At 41.0% G+C, this 26,698-nt stretch overlaps 1 protein-coding gene across 2 annotated transcripts; it reads right to left on the bottom strand.

Annotated features, from left to right (window-relative positions):
• Nucleotides 1–5,516: 5,516 nt before the first annotated feature.
• On the bottom strand, nucleotides 5,517–12,483 carry gtse1 (G-2 and S-phase expressed 1). 2 transcript variants are annotated; one of them, XM_019264914.2, is made up of 12 exons: nucleotides 12,332–12,483; nucleotides 12,025–12,070; nucleotides 11,872–11,929; nucleotides 9,429–10,119; nucleotides 8,929–9,090; nucleotides 8,697–8,829; nucleotides 8,064–8,462; nucleotides 7,589–7,643; nucleotides 6,777–6,995; nucleotides 6,402–6,627; nucleotides 5,986–6,102; nucleotides 5,517–5,881 (listed from the first exon to the last, which is right to left on the bottom strand). In XM_019264914.2, the coding sequence occupies exons 2-12, from the start codon at nucleotides 12,044–12,046 to the stop codon at nucleotides 5,792–5,794; spliced, it is 2,172 nt and encodes a 723-aa protein (XP_019120459.2). In that variant the 5' UTR covers nucleotides 12,047–12,070; nucleotides 12,332–12,483; the 3' UTR covers nucleotides 5,517–5,791. The 2 variants fall into 2 exon arrangements, with proteins under 2 accessions (XP_019120459.2, XP_019120460.2); XM_019264915.2 differs by having other exon boundaries at nucleotides 5,517–5,878.
• Between the last annotated feature and the right edge of the window lie 14,215 nt (nucleotides 12,484–26,698).

Raw genomic sequence — 26,698 nt, 5'->3', positions numbered from 1 at the left:
ATATCGGGACTTGTCGGCGCAAATAGCACGTCGGCCCACCGGGAAAATGCACGGTATGCCAGATTATCAGTCCGTGCCTGGCAGCAGTTATGTCCTTAAAGGTTCAAAATGCTTCGTTTTTGTGCAAGGCTTGTTTGAAGTTTTACTGCAGCAATCAACCATGTACAGAACTTTTCAGTATTCAGTGATTTTGTATCGTCATACTAACCGCACACTTCTTGAGAATCATTACAAAGTTTCAAGGCGCTAAGTGCCGGGGGAAACGACGCTGTCTTTTTTACACGTTTTTCCAGAGTAGAGTCATTGCTTCACACATGAAGCAACAACAGGAGACTCTCTGTATCAGACGTGTTCTCACATGTTGACTAATCTTTAATCTGACTGAGAAATGAAAGCTCCTACGCTGCCTCACATTAACATGGCAGTGATCAAGACAGGGTCAGGGTGGGTAACCGGGAGAATTCCCTGTGGGCTGCTTCACTTTCAGTTCACTTTTGGGCCAGTCAAGGAAAAAATTATTGACATTTGTCACATTAATCTATCTTATCTTAATGTACCTTTAGGTGATGTTACATAAAACTCACTAAGTATGCATGGGACGTAATGAACCTGCAACTGCAAAGATTGCAAGAATGCTAAATGAAAACAGAAACTACAAAACTTGATCACTGTGTAAGTATCATTTAAGAAAGAAGAAGAATCACGTTTAACTTGAACAGGAAATACACACACACACACACACACCGACTCCAGGAAGAAACAAGAGCAGGAGTGCCACCCTGCCATCCAGTATCCAGCACATCTTGCAGTGGGGAAGCAGTGTCCATGGCCAAGTGGCACGTCTGAGGATGTGAAGCCAATGTGAAAGTGGCCATTTGAGAAAGTGACGTTTTTGGCACTTTATTATTGTTATTTTCTTATTCTTATTTTACTGATCTGTTTTATTATTGTTATTTTCTTATTCTTATTTTACTGATCTGTTGGACAGGCAGGTAGACTTTAACCCCAAACTCAACTTCAGACTTAAAAAAGCTATGTGGAAAAATGTATAGTTCATGAATGGTTCAAAAAATTAAATATGTGAAGAGGTAACAGCTACAACATTATGTAAAAGAAGTCTATGTATTGTGTTGCAGTCATAGCTACTGAAATTAACTAGTTGGTAACCCATACTGTCCTTGTTGTACCACTTGACTTGTGCATGGAGTGGCTCCAGTAAATTGAGTAGTAGTAGTAAATTCCTTGAGACAACTTATTACTATAAATGAAGTTAGCATAGCTCTAATCACTCAAAACACACAGACCTGAAAAACAATGAATTCAGACTTTCTACAAATTGCCATCATGATGAATAATTTCAGAATCCTTTTGAGCCATTTGTAAATTTGCAATTGTAAAATCTGTATATATATATGGTGATTGTACCTTTGTAGTAAGTGGATTTAGCAGCAAATAAACACAAATGATCCTGCAGTCATAGTCTAACAATTTTTATAAAGACATTATAGGGCTAACTGTGTGTCTCTAAGGCTGCATTCAGGCAGGATCTGGCACTGTGGGTTGTTGTATTTCCATTCATTTAAATTGGCTTTTAGGCTGCAGAAGTGTTGCTTGAAAAGAAACCAGTCAGACCGGTCAAATCCTCCACAGTCTGCCTGAAATGTCTCTCAAACTAAGGTTATCCAGTTGAAATCACGGACTAAACTATGATACTTTGTTTATTTTATGTACCCATCTTATAATCTGTGTCCAGCTCACAATTTACGCTGCAAAATAGTGACAAAGAAGTTAATTTGGTTTGTACTGCTTGTAAGACCGTCCCAGCTTATGAAATTTTAATTACACAACTTACCACTCTATATTTCTTGTTTCAACATGATGAAAGCTACATGTTGTGACATATTTGTTCAACAAAACACATGTGAAAATGGTCTGTTATACTGGGTGTGGTGAAAACGAACACTATACAAAGAGATATTCTGTTGACACGATCACAAATCCTTCCTGTTCATCTTCATGACCACCGCAGGAGTTCTGAGCAGTCGCCCTGATATAAACAACACACTGAGCTTTAATCACTCACTCAATCAAATCAAAGAATCAATAATTAATGGTGCACACACTGTAAGCAAGCGCACTCTTTGCCTGGCTAGTTCAGTCAAACTCCAAGTAGTACCTCAAGCCTGGGAAGTGATCTGTTTTTGTGTTTACTCTATGATATTACACAGTGCAGCAAAATATGGACTATGGTCTTTAAAGACATATTTTACAGAGAAACCACCTCTGCCTAAAATAAGGTCCAATGAGAGTAGTGACTCATGTACCAATCAGGAAGGATGACACCCAGAATAACAAACTTATAAAAAGAGAGAGCAGACTGTGCTCCGGGCCCCTGATCCAGCAGAGCTTTCAGAGAAGCAGATCAGACCCACAGCTGTGTTATTTACTTATTCTCTCAAATAAAACAAGTGGAGGACAACTCTTGCTTTAATGTCCTTTCTCAAAATAATGAACACGACAATGTTCAGGCGTGAGCACTTGTGACACCTGTGAATTGCATACTCAATGCACCCAAATCATTCCATATGTCCTGTGACAATGCCCAAAGCTTCAATTGCAACGTCTTGATTGATCATCTTTACAGTTAGTAATGAACTCACTCATATTATAATCCAGGGTTTATGCAGGAATCCTGAGGTTAAATTTAATACCATTTAATACCTTTTTACTAACTTCTAAATATTTTTTAAAACCTCAACATAACTTGCCTCTAGTCATATAGCAAAAACAGGATTGATAAATGGGAGGGCACGCGCACTGTGAGCAGAGTACTGGGCATACTAGCAGCACAGAAATTTGATATTAGTGGCTGCTCTCCCATCAAGTTGTCAGTCAACCGAACACTGCCGATAGATCCATCTACATCAGGGGTGTCAGAGGGACAGAATTGACAATGTGAAGATGCCTGGGGGCCAAAACTAACAATTTAAAAATGAAAAAATTATCAATAAAAATTACATACAAATGTTCTGTAACAATGTAACCAAATCTAAGCCAATCAGGCATGAACAAATCTAAAAACCAGTTCTTCCTTTCTTTCACATCTGGAGTCAGATAAAATAATAAATTGTATGGAACACGTTAAACTTGCATGAAGTTGAAATCTGAACCTCATGTTCATTCTAAACATTACTTATTATGAGTAATGCAAAGTCTGTTAACATTTAAGTTTAAAACATCACTCTTACTCTTGTTTTTCACAAGATCATTCAGAAAGTGATATTTTGTGTCACATCTACAGATATATAACAGCAGCAGTTATGTCCTTAAAGGTTCAAATGCTTCGTTTTTGTGCAAAGCTTGTTTGAAGTTTTACTGCAGCAATCAACCATGTACAGAACGTTTCAGTATTCAGTGATTTTGTACCGTCATACTAACCACACACTTCTTGAGAATCATTACAAAGTTTCAGGGCACTAAGTGCCTGGGGAAACGACGCTGTCTTTTTTACACGTTTTTCCAGAGTAGAGTCATTGCTTCACACATGAAGCAACAACAGGAGACTCTCTGTGTCAGACGTGTTCTCACATGTTGACTAATCTTTAATCTGACTGAGAAATGAAAGCTCCTAACGCCGCCGCACACTAACATGACAGTGATCAAGACAGGGTCAGGGTGGGTAACGGGAGAATTCCCTGTGGGCGCTTCACTTTCAGTTCCTTTTGGGCCAGTCAAGGAAAAAATATTGACATTTGTCACGTTAATCATCTTATCTTAAGACCTTTAGGTGATGTACATAAAATCACCAAGTATGCATGGGACTAATGAACCTGCAACTGAAAAGATTGCAAGAATGCTAATAAAACAGAAACTACAAAACTTGATCACTGTGTAAGTATCATAAGAGATAGGTAGATTGTGTTTATTTCATAAGCCAAAACTCTTCTGGGTTTACCTCTCCTGGTGGTTTGAATTTAGTTAGGACACCCCTGTAATAAAGAATTATACACCACACACACACACACACACACACACACACACACACACACACACACACACACACACACACACAGAACTCCAATAACAAACAAGAGCAGGACTGCTGCAGTGCTATCCAGTATCCAGCACATCATGTCAAGCAGTGGCCAAGTGACACTTTGGTGGCTATGAAGCCAATGTGGAAGTGGCCATTTTTTGGCACTTGTCACAGAGGTTACTGCTTGGTTTCAGTAATTTCAGAGCAGAGACCATGTCTGAAAATTTACTGAAAAAAGGCACCTTCAAGAATGTTGCGGTACTACGAGTGTTGGTGCACTGAAACTTTGAATTAGTTTAATTTTGTCCGCACAGACTTTTATGGGCTTAATCAGTTGACAGACAAAAACATTCACTCTGAGGGATTACAGGTTTGTTACACAATATCAATGTTTAAAGACTGTGTCAAGGCAATTCCGAGATTTCCAACATATTAGAAAATAGTTGCTAAAAAACATGTGAAAAGACTGTGGACAATGTATTACTGAAATGTGGTTAGAGGTTAAAACTGTTTTTCACCAGATTTCAGTCCAGGATTTTTTGGGCGGTCCTAAAAGGTGGCTCGATGATGCGTTGAAGCCACCCTGAGCATAAACCCACTGCTTCGCTAACACACAACAGTATAAAAGCCTTCAGCATGTTAACATATGTGCTAGTTATTGTTTACACTGAGGTGCTAGGTAGCTCTGTCTTTGAAGTACTGCAAATGTATTTTTTCTGGATGAACAGCTTTATTTAAACTTTCAAAACACAAAGAGATGAAGAAGAAGTGGATTTATTTGGAAAAAGTTTACTTGTCAGTAACTGCACCTCATGGGAAGGTGTAACCACCTGCTGCAGGTGCACCTTGCAAGAAACAACCGCAAAGTAATGATAGTATTCCACACAGCACATTGTTTCACTGAGGTACAGGACACATTGAGACAAAGAGACAGAAACAGAGAGTCCTATGAGTGGGCGTGGCTTCACCTTATTCAGCAGACACACCCACAGTCCTGGAGCTGAGCTGCTCATTTTTACCCAATCTCATAAACTTGACAATATTTTTAATCATTCAAATTTGGCTGGCTGGTTAATAACACTTTCTTCCTTGGTCTGACAAACTCAGAACAAATATTTATACTTACTTTACATCTCTGAAACGTAGTGATCAGGTGTCAACAACCATAGCATTGTAGTTAAGGTGGCACCATTTAGTTCATCATCCACCAACAGTTTCCTCTAGTGCGTACAGACCTCATAATGTCAGTCTGCTGGTCACCCTACTAAATAAAGAAACACTGCCAACTAGCTTTGATTTTTATTCTTTTCTACATTTTGATTTACAATTTTAATGAACTCGCATTTTACATTGATTTTATTTTTAACTGTTTGCCAAAAGTGTTTTTTTTCCTTCTCTTTGAGTGAACTGAAATGTTTCTGAACAGGTTTCCATGCTGGTGGACTGAGGTCAACAGCACATGAACACATGAGCATGAACGTTTACAGTAGTGACATTAACAACATTTATTCAGACATCATTAATCATTAAGAGCAGCAAGACGGAGACAAATAAAAGTACAATCAGGTGCAGAAAAACTTCAGCAACTTTTGAATATTTTCATCATTTAAAACATAATACTCTGCTTCAGTAAGTACTTCACTGATAAAAACTGGCTCTGTAACTGGATTACTATGAGAGTGTCTGAAGACAGAAACCTGCTGAGTCCAGTTTACTGCAGAGACCCTCAGATCCAGGTCTTTAGGTGGATCTGGATCAGAAGGACAGGTTGATCAGTGGAGCGTTGTTCTCTCCTTTGTCTTCGGGGCTCCACTTGATGAGCGGAGAGCTCAGGTCGATCAGCTGCTGAAACAAAAAAAAACAAGACAGCTTTTATTTAAAGCTTTACATCCTCCAGATGTGTTTCCAGACTTTGTCAACCATATATAACCAGGTGAGCTGTCAACTACCTGATTTGTGGTGCAGATCTTGTTGCTGGTCCGGATAAGGTTGGGGGTGTTGGTCAAGTCTATGAGCAGTTTCTCTTGAGGCTGCAGAGACGGAGCTGGAAGATCCAACAGGAGAACCTGAAGAGAGAATCCGAGTGATGAACAGACCTGAACACACTTTTAAAAATAAATCCAGCCTACAGGACAGACACACAAGTTTAGCCACTGAGGACACACTGCTCATGAGAGGAGACCATCACGGGTAATTGGCCCTGCTGTCAAGCAGGATCACAGCAGCTCGATGTGGGACCAAAAACCGTGACAAGCCAACATTCTCTTAGTATTTTCTGGAAACAGTTTTTGTCCGTTTTTAGTTCATCTGTTAGAAATATCTGACAAATCTACGAACAGTTGTGGGCATGTGTGTGACCTCTGACCTCCTGTGTCTTAGTGTTGCTCTCCTCAATGGTTTCTAGTTCAATCAGGTTTCTGCCGGGCTCCGGTTCGCTTTGACTGGGTGCCCCAGGATCAGTGCTCTCTGACTGGTCAGGCTGTGGAGGACTGGAGGGCAGGGCAGCAGGGGGCTCCTCCTCCTCCAGGCAGAAGGGCTGGATGTCAGGGAGATCAACAGGCTCCACTTCCTGTGTGTTTGCAGGGGCGGGACTACACAGAAACAACACCAGAGTGATAAACAACAAAGTGAGACCTGTGAATGTGTTGTCATGGTAATACACAAGATCTAGCGCAGTAGGACCGCCCCCTCAGGTGAGAGTAGCTTTCCTATTGGTTGACAGCGGTTTAAAGCATTTCACCTGCAGCTTCTCTCTCTCATAGCTGAAGCCAGGTCAGAGCCAGATGTGGGTGGTGGTCTTGTGAGCCGGTTCTGGTTAGTGGGTGTCGCAACAGGGATGGCGGACATCCCGCGCTTCACTGGTGTAGGGAGGGCAGAGGGACGCCGAGGTTTCATCTGCAGTGACCTGGAGCTGCCAGCAGAGGGCGTCAAAGGACCAGCAGAAGGCTTCTGAGAGAGACTACAGGAAAGGAAGGCTTGCAATTATTAATATTAATATGACTTCACTGATCTGTTAGACAGGCAGGTAGAAACTCAAACTCAACTTCTTCAGACTTAAAGCTATGTGGAAGAATTAAAATTCATGTGAGATTAATGTGAATATGTGAAGAAGTCCTGAAAGGAAATTTTAAAGAATGTTGGGAAATATTTTATTCATATTCAACCTTATATTGGTGCACGTGGTTGAGTGTATGTATGCATGTGTGTGTCTGTGTAACGTTAAATACATGTAGTCTCAAACTGTATTGTTAATGTACGTTTTCCGTTAAGAAAGTGCCAAACACATTGTGGAGAATGTGTAGAGGAAGTCTACGTACTGTATTGAAGTGATATCTACTGAAATGTGCATTCTAATAGACTAGTTTGTGACTCGTACTGTCTTGTTGTACCACTCGTGCCCTATCGTAGCTGTCTGTGGGCACTTCCATGATTCTACATCTTTATACAGAGATTGGACGAAAGATGTAGACTGATGTTTTGAAATGTACGTCTGTTCCTTAAGCCAACCTTTCAGCTGCATTAGTTGTTGTATTTGAGTGTGAAGTCATCTACCTGTCCACGTTGCTCGCTGACATCAGCCTCTTTGGCTTCAACATCTTTGAGGCGCCTGGAGATGAAACAATGACAGACGGAGTGAGAGATAGACAGATGTATCCTGATAATGGAAGAAAAGTGGCACGCTGGTGAAAATGTCTAAGCAGCTCTATTCTTAATAATAAGTTAAACTTTTGATCCCCTGACGATATGCAGTAAAGGACTGTGGTGCAGCTGATGATTCAGGAGCAGAGTTCATGTTTATCTCTGGACAGAATAATAATAATAGTTTTTCCTCACTCGAACCGAGGGTCTAAGGACAGAGGGTGTCACTCCCTGTACAGATTGTAAAGCCCTCTGAGGCAAATGTACTTTGTGACTTTCGGCTATACAAATAAAATTGATTTGATTTGATAATAACTGTTCTCCCAAACTCCAGGACAAAACACATGATGAACAACTCATTGATCAACTGACATCATTATTAATTTACCGTCACCATGGGGGACTCCTCTGACTCCTCCACTGGGTGTTGGAAAGACCAGGGCCTCAGGCTTGGATTTGGTCTTCAATCCACTCTGCGGCCGGGCTAAGGCGGCGGTGGGGATTGAGGCGATCCTCTCCATAACTCTCTTGGCGGGCGTCTGCTGTAGGGGCGTGGCCTCAGCTCTCTTCAGGGGAGTGGACCTTGTGGCTTTGACAGGTTCCACCTCAGATGGTTTCTTGCCTTTGGTCGACAGCGAGCGGCGTCCAGCGATGGAGGACGCTGGCTCTGTGGTGGCGTAGACGGTGGAGCGGCGTGGTTTGCTTTGATTTGCTGGTCTGCAGATGCTGCTGGGGGCAGGGCCAGTGGAGCCATTTAGACTCCGGTTCAAAGAAGAGTTCAGTTTACCTGAGAGGAGACACAACAACACTTTGTACTGATGCACATTCAGGTTGGATGATGAGAGCAAGGCTGTTTTGCCTTGAATTTAGTTGTAGTCGGCGTTGATCTCGTTGATGCCTTGTGTGTTATTTTGTTTGACACATGCAGTTGTAAGTTGTTAAAGTGCGGTTGATGTGGGCATACTCTGTTTTGAAAGTCACACTTACTATGAACACTTTGCTGGTAACTTAGTTAGCATACCTTTAGCAGGGGACAGGGATATGCTAGAGTTGAAGCTGGACACCGATGATGAAGACGAAGACGTGTTCCTCCTGTCGGTCACCCTCTTGTTCTGAAGGGGAGCTTTCATGCCTGACAGGTTCCTTGTGACACTCTGTTGGACAGAAATGATTTTCACACCATGTCATTATACAGAAAGATATAATCAGTGCAGATTGCGTTTAATAAAAACTATTTTAAATAGCTGTGCTACCTTGGTGGGTGGAGCCAGCGTGCGTTTTCCCAGTAGACTTGAGTTGAGTGAGGAGTCGCTGATGTCAGAGGCCACGCTCGCTGAATCGGAGAGCAGATCCTCAGATGACTCTGCCCTGTTGGGGGGGCGAGAGGTTGAGCTACGCCTCCAACTCCCCGCTGCCTGAAACAGGAACAGATGACATCAACACATCGTGCATATCTTAACACACTGGTATATCCAGATTATATTCTAACTCATGATATCAGGCAGCAGTACAGTGCGGAGAAAGAGACCAGCAACTGGCTCTGGATCAGATCACCTTCACTCTCTGAGCCCGTCTGTCCACCACTGCAGGTGGAGCTTCTCAATAACTTATTGATACTGATCTGTCTTATCTGTATTTACATGCAAGCATGAAAGAAATTCACCTTTTCCACAAGAGACACATTATATTCTGATAAAACACAGTGTGGAAATGTGTTCCTGTTAAGGTAGTAAAAAACAGACTTCTCTCCTACTTTGCTCGGTGGTTGCAGTCTGGTTCTGTCCACTCTGCTCTTGCTGGCTGAACTGGAAGCTGTCGGGGCAGCCGGTTTGCTTGGCAGCACGACACCTAATGTGGCTTTCCCTCGCAGCCCCGTCCTGGGCTGAGCCTTGACCCCGGCCACAGGGCTGGACGTGCTGAGTCTTTTAGATGCAGCCGGGCGGGTGAATGAATTTGTGTTAGCGGAGGCATGTCGGGTGGATGGTGCTGCGGTGGCAGGACGTGCAGATGAAGCTGCGTTGGTGGTGCTTCCTCTCAGCAGGCGGTGCTGGATGGCGGGTGGCAGCTGTTTCATGGGACTGTCCTGCACACAGAAGGTTTGGCGTTTGATGGGGCTGAGCGCACTGGCCTGACCGAGCACACATAGTTTGGCCTCAGCATCCTGGACAAACTCCTCCCTGCCTGCGTTGGTGTCAGCGGTCATGTTGGTGGGCTTATCGTCCTCACTGGGTGGCCAGCTCAGTTCACTACTCTGTAGCTGATCGGCTAGTTTGTGGGCTTCCTGACACACAGCCTCTAGCTGATCTCCAGTCAGTGGACTCCAGCTCATGCGCACGCCACCACCGCTGTCCTCAAGATGAGATACCACGTGAACAGAGACACATCTCTCCTTATGGGTGACCGGACCCACGAACACCTCATCTTCATCTTCATCACCTTTGGAGCTGCAGAGCAGAGGGAGACGTCACTGACATGACAGATGAGAGGAACACAAACAGCTCACAGCGGTGATGTGAGACGGATGAAAAACAGCCCAAACTGACTGAGCTCAGTCTTTATAGTTCTTAATTCTTGTTTTTAAATGACTGATAAACCAAACAAAACATGAGACGAGTCATGAAGGCTTACATTGGTTGTAATACCAGTATTTCACCATTAGACATCACCATTGGCTGTTCAAACCAACAAACTCCTGTGCATCGTGATGGTAACTTACCTGAAAGAATACATCTGGTGCAGCCTACATCTATTATCTATTTACTGAATCTGGCATTAAATATTAAATAACAATTAAACCCACAGACAAAATGTTTTAATTGGAAATTTAACACTTGGTTTTCCAAGATCACTCAACACCATCTGAAATATAATCCAAAGTTTTTCCAGCTGTGAGCAGCTCCTTCCTACCTGTTGCTAAGTAACGGGGGGGAAAACAATATTTGCATAATATACATATGCTATCTATCTACATTTTCATCAAAACATATTTTCGTTACTTGAAAGAGGTCTACTGTTTGTTTGAAGTGATCAAATGTTTGCAGAATCCAACTTTAAAGCCAGTATTTTCACAGCCCAGTCTGCTCTAGGTAGCAGAGTGAAGAAGAGAATACCTTTGGAGATACAACCTGCTGATTAAGTTAAAAAAACAAAACGTTTATTTTTCTATGACGCTGTGGTGGCATCTGCGTTATTCATTGCAGGGAAGCACAGAGAGAGACAGGAAAAGACTCAACAGACTGGTCAAGAGGGCCAACTCTGTCCTGTACCGTCCACTAAACTCCATAGAAGAAGTCGGGGAGAGGAGGATGTTAAGCAAAGCTGACATCCACCATGAACAACTCCTATCAGCCCCTGCATGAGACTGTGGGGGCTTTAAGCAGCTCCTTCAGAAGCAGACTGCTACTCCCACCGTGTAAGGAGAACTACCACAGGTCCAGCACGACTTCATGCAGCACTGTTAAACTCAACAGTACTCAATTACTGTGCTAATTATAGTTATTGTTATATATGTGCATGATGCAAATGATTCCACATGCATATCCGTATACTTGAAAAGGTGTATATAACTTCTTATTTTATTTTTTCTATTTAGATTTTTTTCCATATATTTCTTATTTATTAGTAATTTCTTATCAACTTTGTGTATGTGAGCTGCTGTGACAAGTGAATTTCACCGGTGCAGGATCATTAAAGTCTATCATATCTTTTATTAATATTTTCACTCCTTTACCTTTGAAACTAACATATTTGTATGGATAAGCCCGACTGCATGTAACAGCGCAGCACACCACAGATCATCTGTTTGGGGCTCACCATGTCATACCTGACACCTCGTAATAGATCTGTGTGTCTACGTGGAACTATTGTTTATGTACACTTACATACGTTACCATATCATGCATGTCACTACTCTCACCACCCACCCACCTTAGTTTTTATATTGCCCGTTTTATTCCATTCAAATACTTCAGGATCTGTTTATACAGGAGGTGGCTGCAACTGCACATCATTGTGTTGTAGTGACAGTAAGGCTGAATTTTGATTTTAAGAGAGGGCTTTGTAAATGGAGGCAGACATGTCCCTCCCATTCTCTGTGGAAGAAATAATAAATTATAAACGCTACATGACAGCACACTGGCAGCTTTCAGCATTAAAAAGTCGGGATCGGTGTGAGGACTGGTTCGTGTGTTTCCTACCTGGCAGGTGACAGAGAAACGTCGAAGTCAAACTTCTCGTCGGGCAGGAATAACAGATCTGTCCACACAAACACAAACATCGACGATCAAACACAGGAACGTGGCGTTAACTTTGCACAAACGCTGACTCGGGGTCAGTGAGTGTTGACCTACCGCTGTTAGCTCGACAGTCCATCCCGCTGCTGCTGCTTCTTCGTCTCTGTGGGAATCAGACCTGCAGCGTTACATTCAGCTCGGACATTAAACCAGAACGACAATATTTCACAGGAAACAGCGCAGAGGGCGACTTTAAACACGACCTGTGATCCACATGCTAACTTGATCGTTAGCCTGCTAGTCCGTTAGGTCACCCGCTAGCTTAAATCAAACGGTAATGAGCTTCAAACATGACGTTTGGTTCGTTAAGCGGCTGGCGGGGCTGCCACAGAGCCACTCTTTAATCAAAGTAAAAACTACAAACCTCCAGTTCCTCTGAAAAACTCGCTAATCTTCTTTTCTGCTCCGCATTCAAACTGCGACGACAGAAAATATAAGCACACAAACAATTCAAATCTGCTGCGCTGCCTCTCACGTGACTCAGACGCACTCAGCCATTGGTTGGAAGCGTCTGACGGATGCGTGAGCAGACTCTCGGGAATTGTAGTCCATAGAGGGAAAACTGCTTCCGGTTTTGTTTTCATTTTGAAATCAATGACGCTCCATACCAACAAAAATAATTAAAAATGACCCTTTGCGTTTTTGGAGAACACATAATATATAAAATAACAATAACCAAACTACAAATAAATGAATCTATATTTCCTTTAGTAGTAACATCTCACTGATTTGTAGTCATAAAAAAACCTTTATGTAAGGCTGTTGAGCAAGTGAAGTAATTGAATCATTAGAGATATTCATGAAGCGTTACACTGTGCAGAGACAGAAGAAAGGAAGTAATAGAAGTACAAAAAGGAACAGTGATTAAACATTTCTACAGAATACTGAGGACAGTATTGTTGGATTATTATTATTTGGATATTTAAAAAATTATAAATAACTTAATTTTTTTCATTTCACAACACAAACATGAGGTCATTCAGTCACATTGAGTAATACACAGGAATATTAGTCAGAGGATGATACACTTTTTTTTTTACATTCACAATTGTCTTTACTACAATTTCAGCTGTCACATTCTGCATCAGCTAAATGCCTAACCCATATTCTTTCCCTTTTCCTTCTGTAATCTCAAACTAAATATTATGTGTTCCATACTGTATATGTTATTTATTACATTTTTCAATTGGTTCAAGGTAGGAGGTTCTCTGAGAAGCCAGCTTTTACAGTAGTTATTCTTACTTGCTGCCATAAGAATTTTTAATAAATATGTGTGACTATTATCCAGATCCCTTGATATACAGTATTCCCCAAGTAGAATGAAAGACGACATCAAATCCCAAAACTTTAAAGGATGACAGAACATGTTCTGAACTGGTAACATAAATCAAAGTATAAATAAGGATTATCATTCACTGTGAAACGCTGAGTGTTGATTATAAGAGAGAGAAGAGAGGCAGTTAACTGGAGAGTAACTGATGTAGCTGTTCACTGTCATGATGATTCAGAGTCTGTACCATGTAGCGACGGGAGCGGCAAACACATACATCTGTCAGAGTACTGAACAGGAGACCCAAATGCATGTGCGAACAAGTGGAGTTTTATTGAGTTCAAGGGAAAAGGTAAGGGGAGAAAGTCTCTGAGGTGGTGAACGGGCCGGAGGGTCGGGGGGGAGACTGTAGCGTCTGGGGGTCCGCAGGGTGTGGACTGGAGCAGGTGGTGTGGCAGGAGTGGGTGAACGGGCCGGAGGGTCGAGGGCTGACGGTGGCGTCTGGAGGTCTGCAGGGAGTGGACTGGAGTCTCAGAATCCACAGAGCACCGGCACGGAGACAGGTGGAGATACAGGACACTGGCGTCGGGAGCAGCAGGAAACGAGTGGTCAGATTCAATGCAGGTTCAGGGTCTGGGGATCAGTTTTCAGCCAACGAACAGGAATCACTCTTTGTTCGAAGACGAACTGACGCTGACTGTGGAGAGACCTGGGTTTAAATGCACAGAGAGAGCAGAGGATAACGAGGGACAGGTGTGGAAACAGGTGTGCTGAGTGAGTGTAATTGGTGGCAATTAACAGGCCTATCTAGTGAGTCCATGACAAAAATCATAACGTGTTGCAGTTTTTGCTGTTCCTTTTGTTTTGAAATATTTAATTATCAACCAGATATCAATGGCAATTAAAAATATATATCTAGTGGTACACTGTAAATCTTATAGATACATTTTACTTACACTACAGATGGGATGAGACATTATGACCCATTACTTAAAACACCCAACTACTACAGGATGATTGAAGGACATGTATATTAAGGGGTAAAATATTAACAGATTGTACAACTGTATGAAATTCAATGTGTATCATGCTTATATAGAACAGCTGGAATTAATAAAAATGACTTAAATTTAAATAATATTTTCTATTTTTATAACAATTTGTTTGAATTCTTCGAGATACACCCAAAGACTTGAATGAATGAATCTGCATCCAGCTCAACAATTTTGTTGGGTCTACCAGAGCTACAAATCTTCACCATTTCATCATATTTCCAGCATATACACTATAAATATCTGATTATGGATGGATTTGTCAATATTGTACACAGGGAGCTCAGTTTAAAAATAAGCAGATGAATTACATTTGATCACACTCTTATCTCAGGCATTGTTCACCTACATAGACAGCAATAACTGCAAGTATAGCAAAGAGGAAAAGGTGAGGGTGGTGCCCGTGACTTGAAATACCACTAACAGAAGTGCTGCACTAGTGTTTGTGAGGATTTATTGTTTTTTCACTGTGAATTTCTTGTTTGTCAATAGTGGGAGTTTGACCATTATGGCGGCAATTTGAGTTTATGGCTGGTCAGTTTAACTTAATTTATATGTATACAGTAGTCGAGTGTTAAAATGAAACCAGGGGGGATGGTGAAATTTTTCATTTATGTGACATATTTTCCAGCAGGGGGATCTGGGGGTCCTCCCCAGACAAATGCTGTATTTCTTAGATGCAATTTCCTGCATTCTAGTCAATTTTAGGGTGACTTGCTAGACATGGCAAATCCTAAATCCCATCTGATTCATAGCTTGCATTCTCAGTTGCATGGCCTGCACAAGACAATACTATTTATCGGAAAGAAACAATAACCACTTAACTATGGACATCATGCCATTCACATATTTTTTAAACATATTTGTAAAAACATTTTAAATATCTTTATCTTTATTTATTCTTATATTTATTATCCGTCTCCTTGATTTGTCATCAATTTTCCTCCTGCGGCCACGTCCAGGGAGGTTGGCTACAGTCCCATGGATCTTAAATTTCTGACTAATATGTGCAACTGTTGTCACAGGAAAGCTGCTTGGAGATGGTCTTATAGCCTTTACCTTTAAGATGCTTGTCGATAATTTTCTTTCTAATGTCCTGAGACAACTCTTTCCTTTGCTTCCTCTGGTCCATGTTGAGTGTGGTACACACCATGTCACCAAACAGCACAGTGACTACCTGTAGTCCTATATATAGGCCCACTGACTGATTACTGCTTGTAGAGACCTGTGATGCTAATTAGTGGACACACCTTGAATTAACATGTCCCTTTGATCACATTATTTTCAGTCTTTTCAAAGGGTACCATCATTTTTGTCCAGGCATGTTTCATGAGTTTATTTTTTTTAATAAGTCTGTTGAAGCATGGTTGAAAAGCAATGTCTGACTTTCATTGGTTGTGTAGCTGCCTGTGTCAGGAACCCGCCTCTAGAAGGGAGGGAGAAACACAAGGAGGGGAGGAGACAACAGAGCAGCACAGATGTGGATGTAACAATGATACCCAAACCAAGGACTAACACACCTGCACAGTGCACAACCCAGGTGATGAGGAGGAAGAAAAAGACCTGGAAGAGACGATGAAGATGGTCGTGTCCATTGTCCAGAACTACAAAGAGAAGGCAGGAGTGGGCCAGGATGAAGGAAGAACAGCAAAGAATGAGGAATGAAGAGAACATGATGAAGATGAAGAATTACTGGTCTGTTATACAGGAGTGGACCAGCAGAAAGTAGCAATTCTTCCTGCTACTTTCTACTGGTCCACCCCTGTACGATAGACTGGTAAGGGAAGGTGGATGATCAGGAGGAGAAACAGTCTGCTGTCCAGGCGTAAAACAAGAGTCAAGTGCAGAGAGGAAAAAGGCAGAAGAGAGACGCAAGGGGCAAACGAGTCAGAAAGCTAGCAGAGGGAGGAGAAGAATAAACGAGAGAAACAGAAGACTTGAAAGAAAGAGGGGAAAAGGGATAGGAAGGACAGAGCAAACCAGGAAAAAGAAGCTCCAAATGTCAGCTGGCTTTCAAAGCTCAACACATGGTGGAGCAGGAGTTTCTGTAAGTGAAGCCATTCAGCGAGGACGAGGTCAGAGGTACAGAGGTAGGCTGCAACTTATCTAATGTCCTCGTGTAAAATGACCGAACTGATGAAAAACAAAATTGAGTGATATGCCTCGTGTTACTGTACAGTGACGGAGTTGTCGCGCACTGTGCCTGCTCACAGTGTCGACAAGGTCAAGTAATCGTGACTGTCCCTGCCTTAGGTTGTCCCAAAGTTTTCAGGGGGATCTTACCCGTCATTGGTGAATCAGCCTTCCATACTTGACCTTTTAATTTTAGAGTCATATCACTGTTTTGTTTTGTTTTTTTCAGTTAACATCTATTTGTTTCTCTGTCTTTGTATCTCCCGTCACAACATGTGCTGTGTTACTGCACGGTGACGGAGTTGTCGCGCACTGTGCCTGCTCACAGTGTCGACAAGGTCAAGTAATCGTGACTGTCCCTGCCTTAGGTTGTCCCAAAGTTTTCAGGGGGATCTTACCCGTCATTGGTGAATCAGCCTTCCATACTTGACCTTTTAATTTTAGAGTCATATCACTGTTTTGTTTTGTTTTTTTCAGTTAACATCTATTTGTTTCTCTGTCTTTGTATCTCCCGTCACAACATGTGCTGTGTTACTGCACGGTGACGGAGTTGTCGCGCACTGTGCCTGCTCACAGTGTCGACAAGGTCAAGTAATCGTGACTGTCCCTGCCTTAGGTTGTCCCAAAGTTTTCAGGGGGATCTTACCCGTCATTGGTGAATCAGCCTTCCATACTTGACCTTTTAATTTTAGAGTCATATCACTGTTTTGTTTTGTTTTTTTCAGTTAATATTAGGGGTGGGTAAAAAAATCGATATGGCAATATATCACGATACTTTGCTGGCCGATAAAATATCGATTTTTTCAACTCCAAATATCGATACTTTGTTAAAACAATGATTGATTGGTGTAAAGACGCGCTGTGAATACAGTAGGGTTTCTTTGCCTCTAGGCCGGTAGATGGCGCCTTAGAGCCACTCTGCTGTGTTGTGCATACATTTCTGTGCTAGAGAAAGTTTTTACTTACTATCAGAATAGCTAATAACTTGGTAATACCACCGCAATTTAAAGCCAATGTGTGGAAGCACTTCGGCTTCCAAATGAAAAACCAAGAGAAAAGGGAGCTCGACAAAGACAACGCAGTCTGTAGGATTTGTTTCGCACGGGTAAAATATTGTAGAAACACAACTAACTTGCGAGTTCATCTCTTGAGATACCACGCTGAGGTGTTGAAGCAGCCGCCGCCAAAGCCTCAACCGAGCCAAACGACGCTGCACAACTTTTTGCCCTCCACCTCACCTCGCGCACAGCGCATAACAGAGTCGATTGTGCGCTTTATCTGTAAGGATTTACGCCCCTATAGCGTTGTTGATAATGCTGGATTCAGGTGGATGCTGCACACATTAGAGCCACTTTACAAAATACCACAACGAGGATAGTTTTTATTTTTTTTGATTAAAGGAACAAAAGGACTATTCTGCACTTTATTTTCTTATATTTTTTTTACTGCATGCATGCACATAGGTATTTTATTTTCATTTGAACTTCAGTTCAGATTTCATACTGTGGAAATTTTCTTTACAACACTATTGTGCACTTTATTTCAGTTTTAAGCTAAGTGTTTCAGCTGTAAGAAACAAAACAAATATTGTTAATGTTTCAGTCATTGAAATAAAAAATAGCTGTTATGAATGAAATAGTTTTGACTCAATTTGTCCTCTGATCAATATCATCTGATGTACATAAACTCTTTAAATCGCAATATCGTGATATGTATCGTATCGTGACCCAAGTATCGGGATACGTATCGTATCGTGAGGTTCATGCCAATACCCACCCCTAGTTAATATCTATTTGTTTCTCTGTCTTTGTATCTCCTGTCACAACATGTGCTGTGTTACTGCACGGTGACGGAGTTGTCGCACACTGTGCCTGCTCACAGTGTCGACAAGGTCAAGTAATCGTGACTGTCCCTGCCTTAGGTTGTCCCAAAGTTTTCAGGGGGATCTTACCCGTCATTGGTGAATCAGCCTTCCATACTTGACCTTTTAATTTTAGAGTCATATCACTGTTTTGTTTTGTTTTTTTCAGTTAATATTAGGGGTGGGTAAAAAAATCGATATGGCAATATATCACGATACTTTGCTGGCCGATAAAATATCGATTTTTTCAACTCCAAATATCGATACTTTGTTAAAACAATGATTGATTGGTGTAAAGACGCGCTGTGAATACAGTAGGGTTTCTTTGCCTCTAGGCCGGTAGATGGCGCCTTAGAGCCACTCTGCTGTGTTGTGCATACATTTCTGTGCTAGAGAAAGTTTTTACTTACTATCAGAATGGCTAATAACTTGGTAATACCGCCGCAATTTAAAGCCAATGTGTGGAAGCACTTCGGCTTCCAAATGAAAAACCAAGAGAAAAGGGAGCTCGACAAAGACAACGCAGTTTGTAGGATTTGTTTCGCACGGGTAAAATATTGTAGAAACACAACTAACTTGCGAGTTCATCTCTTGAGATACCATGCTGAGGTGTTGAAGCAGCCGCCGCCAAAGCCTCAACCGAGCCAAACGACGCTGCACAACTTTTTGCCCTCCACCTCACCTCGCACACAGCGCATAACAGAGTCGATTGTGCGCTTTATCTGTAAGGATTTACGCCCCTATAGCGTTGTTGATAATGCTGGATTCAGGTGGATGCTGCACACATTAGAGCCACTTTACAAAATACCACAACGAGGATAGTTTTTATTTATTTTGATTAAAGGAACAAAAGGACTATTCTGCACTTTATTTTCTCATATTTTTTTACTGCATGCATGCACACAGGTATTTTATTTTCATTTGAACTTCAGTTCAGATTTCATACTGTGAAAATTTTGTTTACAACACTATTGTGCACTTTATTTCAGTTTTAAGCTCAGTGTTTCAGCTGTGAGAAACAAAACAAATATTGTTAATGTTTCAGTCATTGAAATAAAAAATAGCTGTTATGAATGAAATAGTTTTGACTCAATTTGTCCTCTGATCAATATTATCTGATGTACATAAACTCTTTAAATCGCAATATCGTGATATGTATCGTATCGTGACCCAAGTATCGGGATACGTATCGTATCGTGAGGTTCATGCCAATACCCACCCCTAGTTAATATCTATTTGTTTCTCTGTCTTTGTATCTCCTGTCACAACATGTGCTGTGTTACTGCACGGTGACGTTGTTCTCTGTTTTCTTTTACATGATTTAAGTCAGTTCACTGTTTACTCACAGGAGTAGTGGGATAGTGCTACAAAGGTTGACTTACATTGCTTATAATATATTCATTCAACATCTAGCTTAAGGCTGAAGGCTTGTCAACACTGTGCCTGCTCACAGTGTCGACAAGTCAAGTAATCGTGACTGTCCCTGCCTTAGGTTGTCCCAAAGCTTCCATACTTGACCCTTTCTTATGAGACATATCACTCTATTTTGTTTTTCATCAGTTCGGTCATTTTACACGAGGTTGGCAAAGGTTAGGTTAGCCTTGTATTTACTAAGTCAGGGTTTGGTTAAGTTAATGCAAAAACTGTTTGAATATCCAGTCGTTCAGTTAATTGGTGGTTGCATAAATATTCTGCTCTAATTTACATCTTACATGCGTTCTCAGTTATGAAGAAGAGATACTTAACTTAATCCCTCAACAGGGAAATTATTTTTTCACTCTGTTTCATTTACATGCATTTTTAACCCAGAACGCACACACATGCAGTAGAAGGGCTCATACACATGCAATGTGGAGAGAGATGGTGGGGTGATGGGCAGCCCCCCTGAGGAGCGCCCTACAAGCAGTTTGGGGAGGGGGGGGCAGTACCCAGGAGGTGAGCTGGCACCTCTCCAGCTACCAGTCCACCTTCCATATTTTTGGCCCATGCTAGACTTGATCTGGCCACCCTCCGGTTCCCAAGGCAAGTCCCTATGGATTGAGCTACTGCCGCCCCTTATCCCTCTCCATATGTTTCTAGCTGCTCCCTCTTTAACATGACATGTACTCTACTGCAGTTTGTGTCAGAATATTCGGAATATTCACAGCACGACATTGGATAAGTTGCAGCCTACCTCTGTACCTCTGTACCTCTGACCTCGTCCTCACTTACAGAAACTCCTGCTCCACCATGTGTTGAGCTTTGAAAGCCAGCTGACATTTGGAGCTTCTTTTTCCTGGTTTGCTCTGTCCTTCCTATCCCCTTTCCCCTCTTTCTTTCAAGTCTTCTGTTTCTCTCGTTCATTCTTCTTCTCCCTCTGCTAGCTTTCTGACTCGTTTGCCCCTTGCGTCTCTCTTCTGCCTTTTTCCTCTCTCCACTTTACTCTTGTTTCACGCCTGGACAGCAGACTGTTTCTCCTCCTGATCATCCACCTTCCCTTACCAGTCTATTGTACAGGGGTGGACCAGTAGAAAGTAGCAGGAAGAATTGCTACTTTCTGCTGGTCCACTCCTGTACAACAGACCAGTAATTCTTCATCTTCATCATGTTCTCTTCATTCCTCATTCTTTGCTGTTCTTCCTTCAGCCTGGCCCACTCCTGCCTTCCCTTTGTAGTTCTGGACAATGGACACGACCATCTTCATCGTCTCTTCCAGGTCCTTTTCTTCCTCCTCATTACCTGGGTTGTGCACTGTGCAGGTGTGTCAGTCCTTGGTTTGGGTATCATTGTGTGAGCACAGTTGCAACTCAAAAAATCTACCTCCTGCTTATTGGAAATGTAACCCGCTAAAGTTATTTAGCTAAGAGAGCATGTGTGCTCCTCCTCCAACACCATACACAATACACAATACACAATACACACAATGCAGTACAGAATAAGTGCTAAGCTTCAGTCATATTCAGCAAGTTAACGTGAAATAATCTTTCCTTCTCACTGTTTCTTTAAAGAGCTGAGAAAACACAGAACAATGACTGCAAAGCTTTTACCTCACATGAAAGCACCTGTCCTGTAAAGAAAGATGTTGAATACAGTACATTTTGCACATATGGAGTGAGTGAGGCAAAGTTTAAAGACATAATTTTGCAGTTGCAACCTCAACTTCTTATTGAAAATGTAAACTGTGAAAGTTACTTAGCTTAAAGACCGATCCTTCTCCAAGACGATGCCGTTCAGAAAAAGTAGACTGAAGAAACGACTTGTTACACCAGCTACAGGGCAGTCCTTCCTCTTCAAAAGTCATCCGGGAATGAGTGCTGATCTCTCTTTCTCTCTCTTATATGCAAATATCTTCAGAACACAGAACCATTTTCATTCTGAAGAGAACTGGAACTGGAACTCTCATTTGCATACATGAATATTCAGCAAATTAATTGTAGATAACACCTGCTGAACAGATCTAATCTTTATAAATCCCCCCAATAAATGTAAGGTGGGAGTAGTTACCTAATCATTATTTTCCATAACAGCCATCAGGCCCCTCCATCACACTTAACTGATATTAAAACAAGCTAATGTCCTCCTCTGTAAGTCGCTTTGGATAAAGGCGTCTGCTAAATGCAATGTAATGTAATGTAATGTAATGTAATAGCTATTTATTGATTAGCAAACTGCGTTAGGCTAACAGTTATTATTGTTCTGCAATAACCAAATAATTATCTTCACTGTACCTCCGTCTTTGTCGTGTTTTTTTCCTCCTCTTCTTCTCTTTTCTTCCATCTCTGGACACTGACCGCAGAGTTTTGGTCATTTTTCTATTATTATTATCTATACACTAATCATTATAATTAGTTTAAATAATAATTATTAATATTTATTATTAAATTAACTATTATCTCCTTTCAGATGCCTCGCGTGCCTTCACTACTCATTTAGGACTAATGTTCCTTCCTTGTCACATGTGAAGTCATTATTAATATACTGTAGGTCAAAATCAAACACAAATTTGCCTCAGAGGGTTTTACATCCTCAACAATTAGACCCTTTAAAAAGATGGAAAACCTCCCAAAAGCAGAGATAAATCAACACAATCGGATACATTTGTGTACTGGCAAATCGTTTTTTATTATTATTATGCATTACCCTTTGGCACATAGTGACACCAGCACCTTAGAGACTAACAGTTGTTGTTGTTGTTTTTTAAAAGAAAGAAAAGAAAACAGAACACTACATTTCTGTATGGTGTGGTAATGCAACCCGTTCTCATTCCAACGCGTAAAATACCGACGTAAAGGTACCTCCGGGTTGTCCTTGACTCCAGTATAATCCTTTGCGCTGGTAAGAGACGCTGAGAGCAGAGCTCCAGCCGTCCATTCACTCCAATAATAACCCGACCAAGGATACATGAGCTGCAAGCTACAATCTGATTAGACAACCGAGGACCCTCTGCCCGGAACTGTTTTTCCACTATGTCATGGATTTCTTTTATGATATCATCAACGTTTCTCAGCACAAACACGCCAAAGTGTCACTGATAATTCAACAATAAGATAGCTTCATGTGTGGTATGTTTTTTTCTCCTTCTAGCCTGAGAAATAAACTTTTATTGTATGTTTTGGATAGCGGAAAAGGCCACACTACCCATAAGGCTCGACCACCGATGATTGTCCACGCCCCTTCACACCTCTGATACGCAAAAGGTATCTTCCCAGGTCTGTATAAAACAGTAAGCTTACGACTGCACGTGGCTACTGTAGCATAGCTCTTTAATCCACCGATGATGCATTAATCTATACAACATTAAAGGAGTTGCACGTTGCTAATATTGTATGCCTGGCGCAAACAGCATCGCATGGTGTGTAATGTTAAAAAGCAGTTTTCTACTTCTGCTAGCCTGTACAAAACCCATAATGCTAACTATTGAATTGTAACGAGCGATGAAAATCATTTGGATTGCTTTATTTATGTGTTTTATGTATTCTTTGTGTCACTAAGTTCTATCAAAATCTCCTCTTTAGTTTGAAAAATGAGTATTCAGAGGATCTTGAATTGGGGAAGCGCTTCAGGGTGCCAACGAACTCCTTCAGGATATGGAGGTAACATTATTTTTTAAAAGTGATGTATGTTTAACACTATTTCAAGAGGGATCCTGTTTGTTTTAAGCTGGATGTGATGCATGTTCTTGCAAACAAATTGAACAGTGTGGATTTAGTCTAACATACATTATATGACAACTGTGCCCTTTTTATGATTATTTACAGATAGCAACAAGAGGCGACATAGAATTCGCAAGGTCATCTTGGATGAGAAAAAACGCTTGGTGGCTGCTGTCGACGATTACAACAAGCTGGCTGAACGTCAAAGCAAATTATGTTCAGTGATGCCTTTCATCCAGACCGACGTATGGCCCCTGGCAGAACACAAGAAAACGTAAGCTCTTCATTTAAAACATTTCAAATGTGTCCTGTTAACCAAATACCCAGTATCTGAGCAGTAGTTGGAAGTTCTGATCTTGAATCATAATCTGTGTTTTCCCTTCTGGATGGTTGAAACTGTAGCTGCTGCAGACCTTAAGACAAAAAGAGAGGTCTTTGAAGGTGATGGCTGTGAGGCGCCTTTAAAGAGGAGGAGATGATCCTTTGCAGGGAAATGCACCGTCACTGGACAGCGCTGAAAGCACAAACTCTGGAGTGGGAACGATCTCCTCAGACTGTAAGCAGAAAGTTTCACTGGACTTTAAGCTATAACTAGCTTACTGGCACTGCCCCCCCCCTTTTTTTTCAGTTTTTCAGACAAATCGTCTGTATTTTACGGTTGGGAATGAGAACGGGTTGCCCGTGGCACGTGAACAGAAAGAATCAGAGGTCTTAATTGTGCTGCCACATAAAAATCCCTCAAACAGGGTAGGGCCATCTCTCCTCCGCCCTCGCCAACTGAATATTTTGATATTTTTATAGTTTAAAATTAATTTATATCTTTTATTTTTAGTATGTATAGATGTGTAAAGATCAGTGTGTAGGATTTTGTGCCATGTGACTGTCACGTTTGCTGAAGTTTGTCCTCCCTGCTCTTGGCAACATGGCGGACCATTCGGTTAGGTAACAAAGCATGATTCTTTTTTCCAAGTGATAACACAGAATGAAACATAGTATGAATATTATGTACAATTTCTGCCATATTCTGTAAACAGATGCCTCTAAATCTGATACACTGGACCTTTAAGTAATTCAAGTATGACCAAACCAATTTAAACATTGCCAATACAACTAAAAAGAATATTGACTATTAGATTATATAATCGAAAATGTGTTAAAAGGAATCAAAGTAAAAAAGTTCAACACATTTGGAATATGACAGGTGTGTGGTGTGTGTGTATGAACATGTAATGTCTGATAGACCCAGACAGTTCAGAGAGGCACTGGTTATACAGGGAGACCACCCTGGTTGACTCTTTCAGCCTGGTTGTACTGGGCAGTCCCCAGTGTGAAACAGGAAGTCAGGTTCTGCAATTTCTCCACGGGGAAGCTGTTGTTACATCAGGCAGCTTTACTACATTTCACTCAGCATCCTCCAATCCTTCATCATCTGTGACTACAACCATCAGCACATTACAGTACAGGTGTGTTCACTTTCTGCCATGTAAGAAATTCCAGACCCCAAAACTGGACCAGACAGCGGTTCAGCCTCAACCACCAGTTGAAGTCATATTCCCCAAAAAAATCTGTGCACGATCAACCACAGGTGGTTTGAATTGTTTAATTTTCATACTGGTGACATACACACTGCACATACTGTTTTCCCTTTCTTTTATTCAGCTCTGTGTCTCCAGCCCTTCGCATCAATGTGCCATTTACTTGGTGATTGAATATAAAAAATAAATAAAAAAATAATAATATAGGTTATAACAATTGTTTTTTTCTTGTAAAGTCAAAGCTTCATTTTCACCTTCTTCTTGACCTTTTCTTTGTGAGTTGAAACTTTGATTCTGAAAAATCACTTTTGTCAAAAACTGGCAATGATAGTCCTAAAATGTTTTTTACACGTATAACTATGTGTTTGAATGCTTCTTTAATAGTTATTTTTATTTGAAAAACTTTAATAACTTTTCTGTAAAATACAATCTAAGATATCATATACTGGAAATATGACATCTTATCTTTCTTGTAATACTATGATTCTTTCTTTGAAAACCAACTTTATTTATTTTATAAAATGTTAATTTATTTTAAGTTTTTATTCACGAAATTATAATCTGAAAATATCCTTTCTGTAAATGATTAAACTATTCTCAGAAAGCTGACCCCAAAACTATGACTTTATTTTCATAACATTTCATTTTCTCAAAATATTCCAACGTGTGTCTCAAAATCTTGGATATGTTTGTGTCCCTTTCATCCAGCATACTTGAATTTGTCTTTCCACATCTGTTCAAAGATGGCGGTGATCTCGATCTGTTGAATCACAAGTCCTTGTTTAGTTTCATCTTTGACCACCAGCCAAACTCCTTTGTTATTAAAGGCCACAACTGAGAGCTGAACAAACACACATTTTGTGAAATAAAACAAGGACTTCCATCATTATAATAATTTTATGTGATTAATATTGAAGGAATATTTCTGTATTGTAGTTTTAGTAATGCCTGAGGATGTACATAAAAGCAAACTAGAGGTTGCACACCATCACTGTAGTTTTTCCCTCTCGGTTAGAAACATCAGATTTTTCACTACAGTAATAGTCCATGTTATTTGTGTCCTGCAGTGACACTGCTTCAGATGATGTACTGAATAAAGTGGAAATTTATGATGTAAATTCATCATGAAGGTCACAACAGGCTCGTCATGAAACACCTAGAGTGTAAAGAGACACAGTTTGACTTGTTTAATCTTCTGGAGGTGAAGATGACTTCAAAGTATTTTACACATGTCTATCAAACCTTCTTTCTCTTGGATCAACGTCACAAACATCCGTCTGTAAGTTGTTTCCACTTTTAATAATTTTCGGTTTTACACCTTCTACAAACACACAATAAACCACCCCCCTCCAACTCCCCACCATTAAAACGTGACCCACCTAAACATTTCAGTCACAAGTAAACCTTGACACAAAACTAACCTGAACTTGTCACCGCCAAACTCACGTCAGCTCGTCTGCTGACAGACAGACACAGATTAAAACCTGACTACATCTGAACATAACATGAATATTTACAGATCAGAAAATGATTATTGATCAATCACCTCACAACAATCTTCTCCTAAACAACAAATGCAGAGTTCATGTGCTATAAAGTAAAGAAAGAAACATCATTCTGTGTGAACAGCTGCAGCTGCCACCGCTGTGCCACTGTACACAACCACAAACAGCTGGAAACATTCTGCTCCCTGGATACAAAAACCAACAGGTGAACTCCTGAGGAGAACCAGTCAGAGTTTGTTTGTT

This window comes from Larimichthys crocea, chromosome XXI, assembly GCF_000972845.2.
Source record: "Larimichthys crocea isolate SSNF chromosome XXI, L_crocea_2.0, whole genome shotgun sequence".
NCBI classification, from domain to species: Eukaryota; Metazoa; Chordata; class Actinopteri; family Sciaenidae; genus Larimichthys; species Larimichthys crocea.
This window is presented reverse-complemented; position numbering and strand designations above follow the sequence as displayed.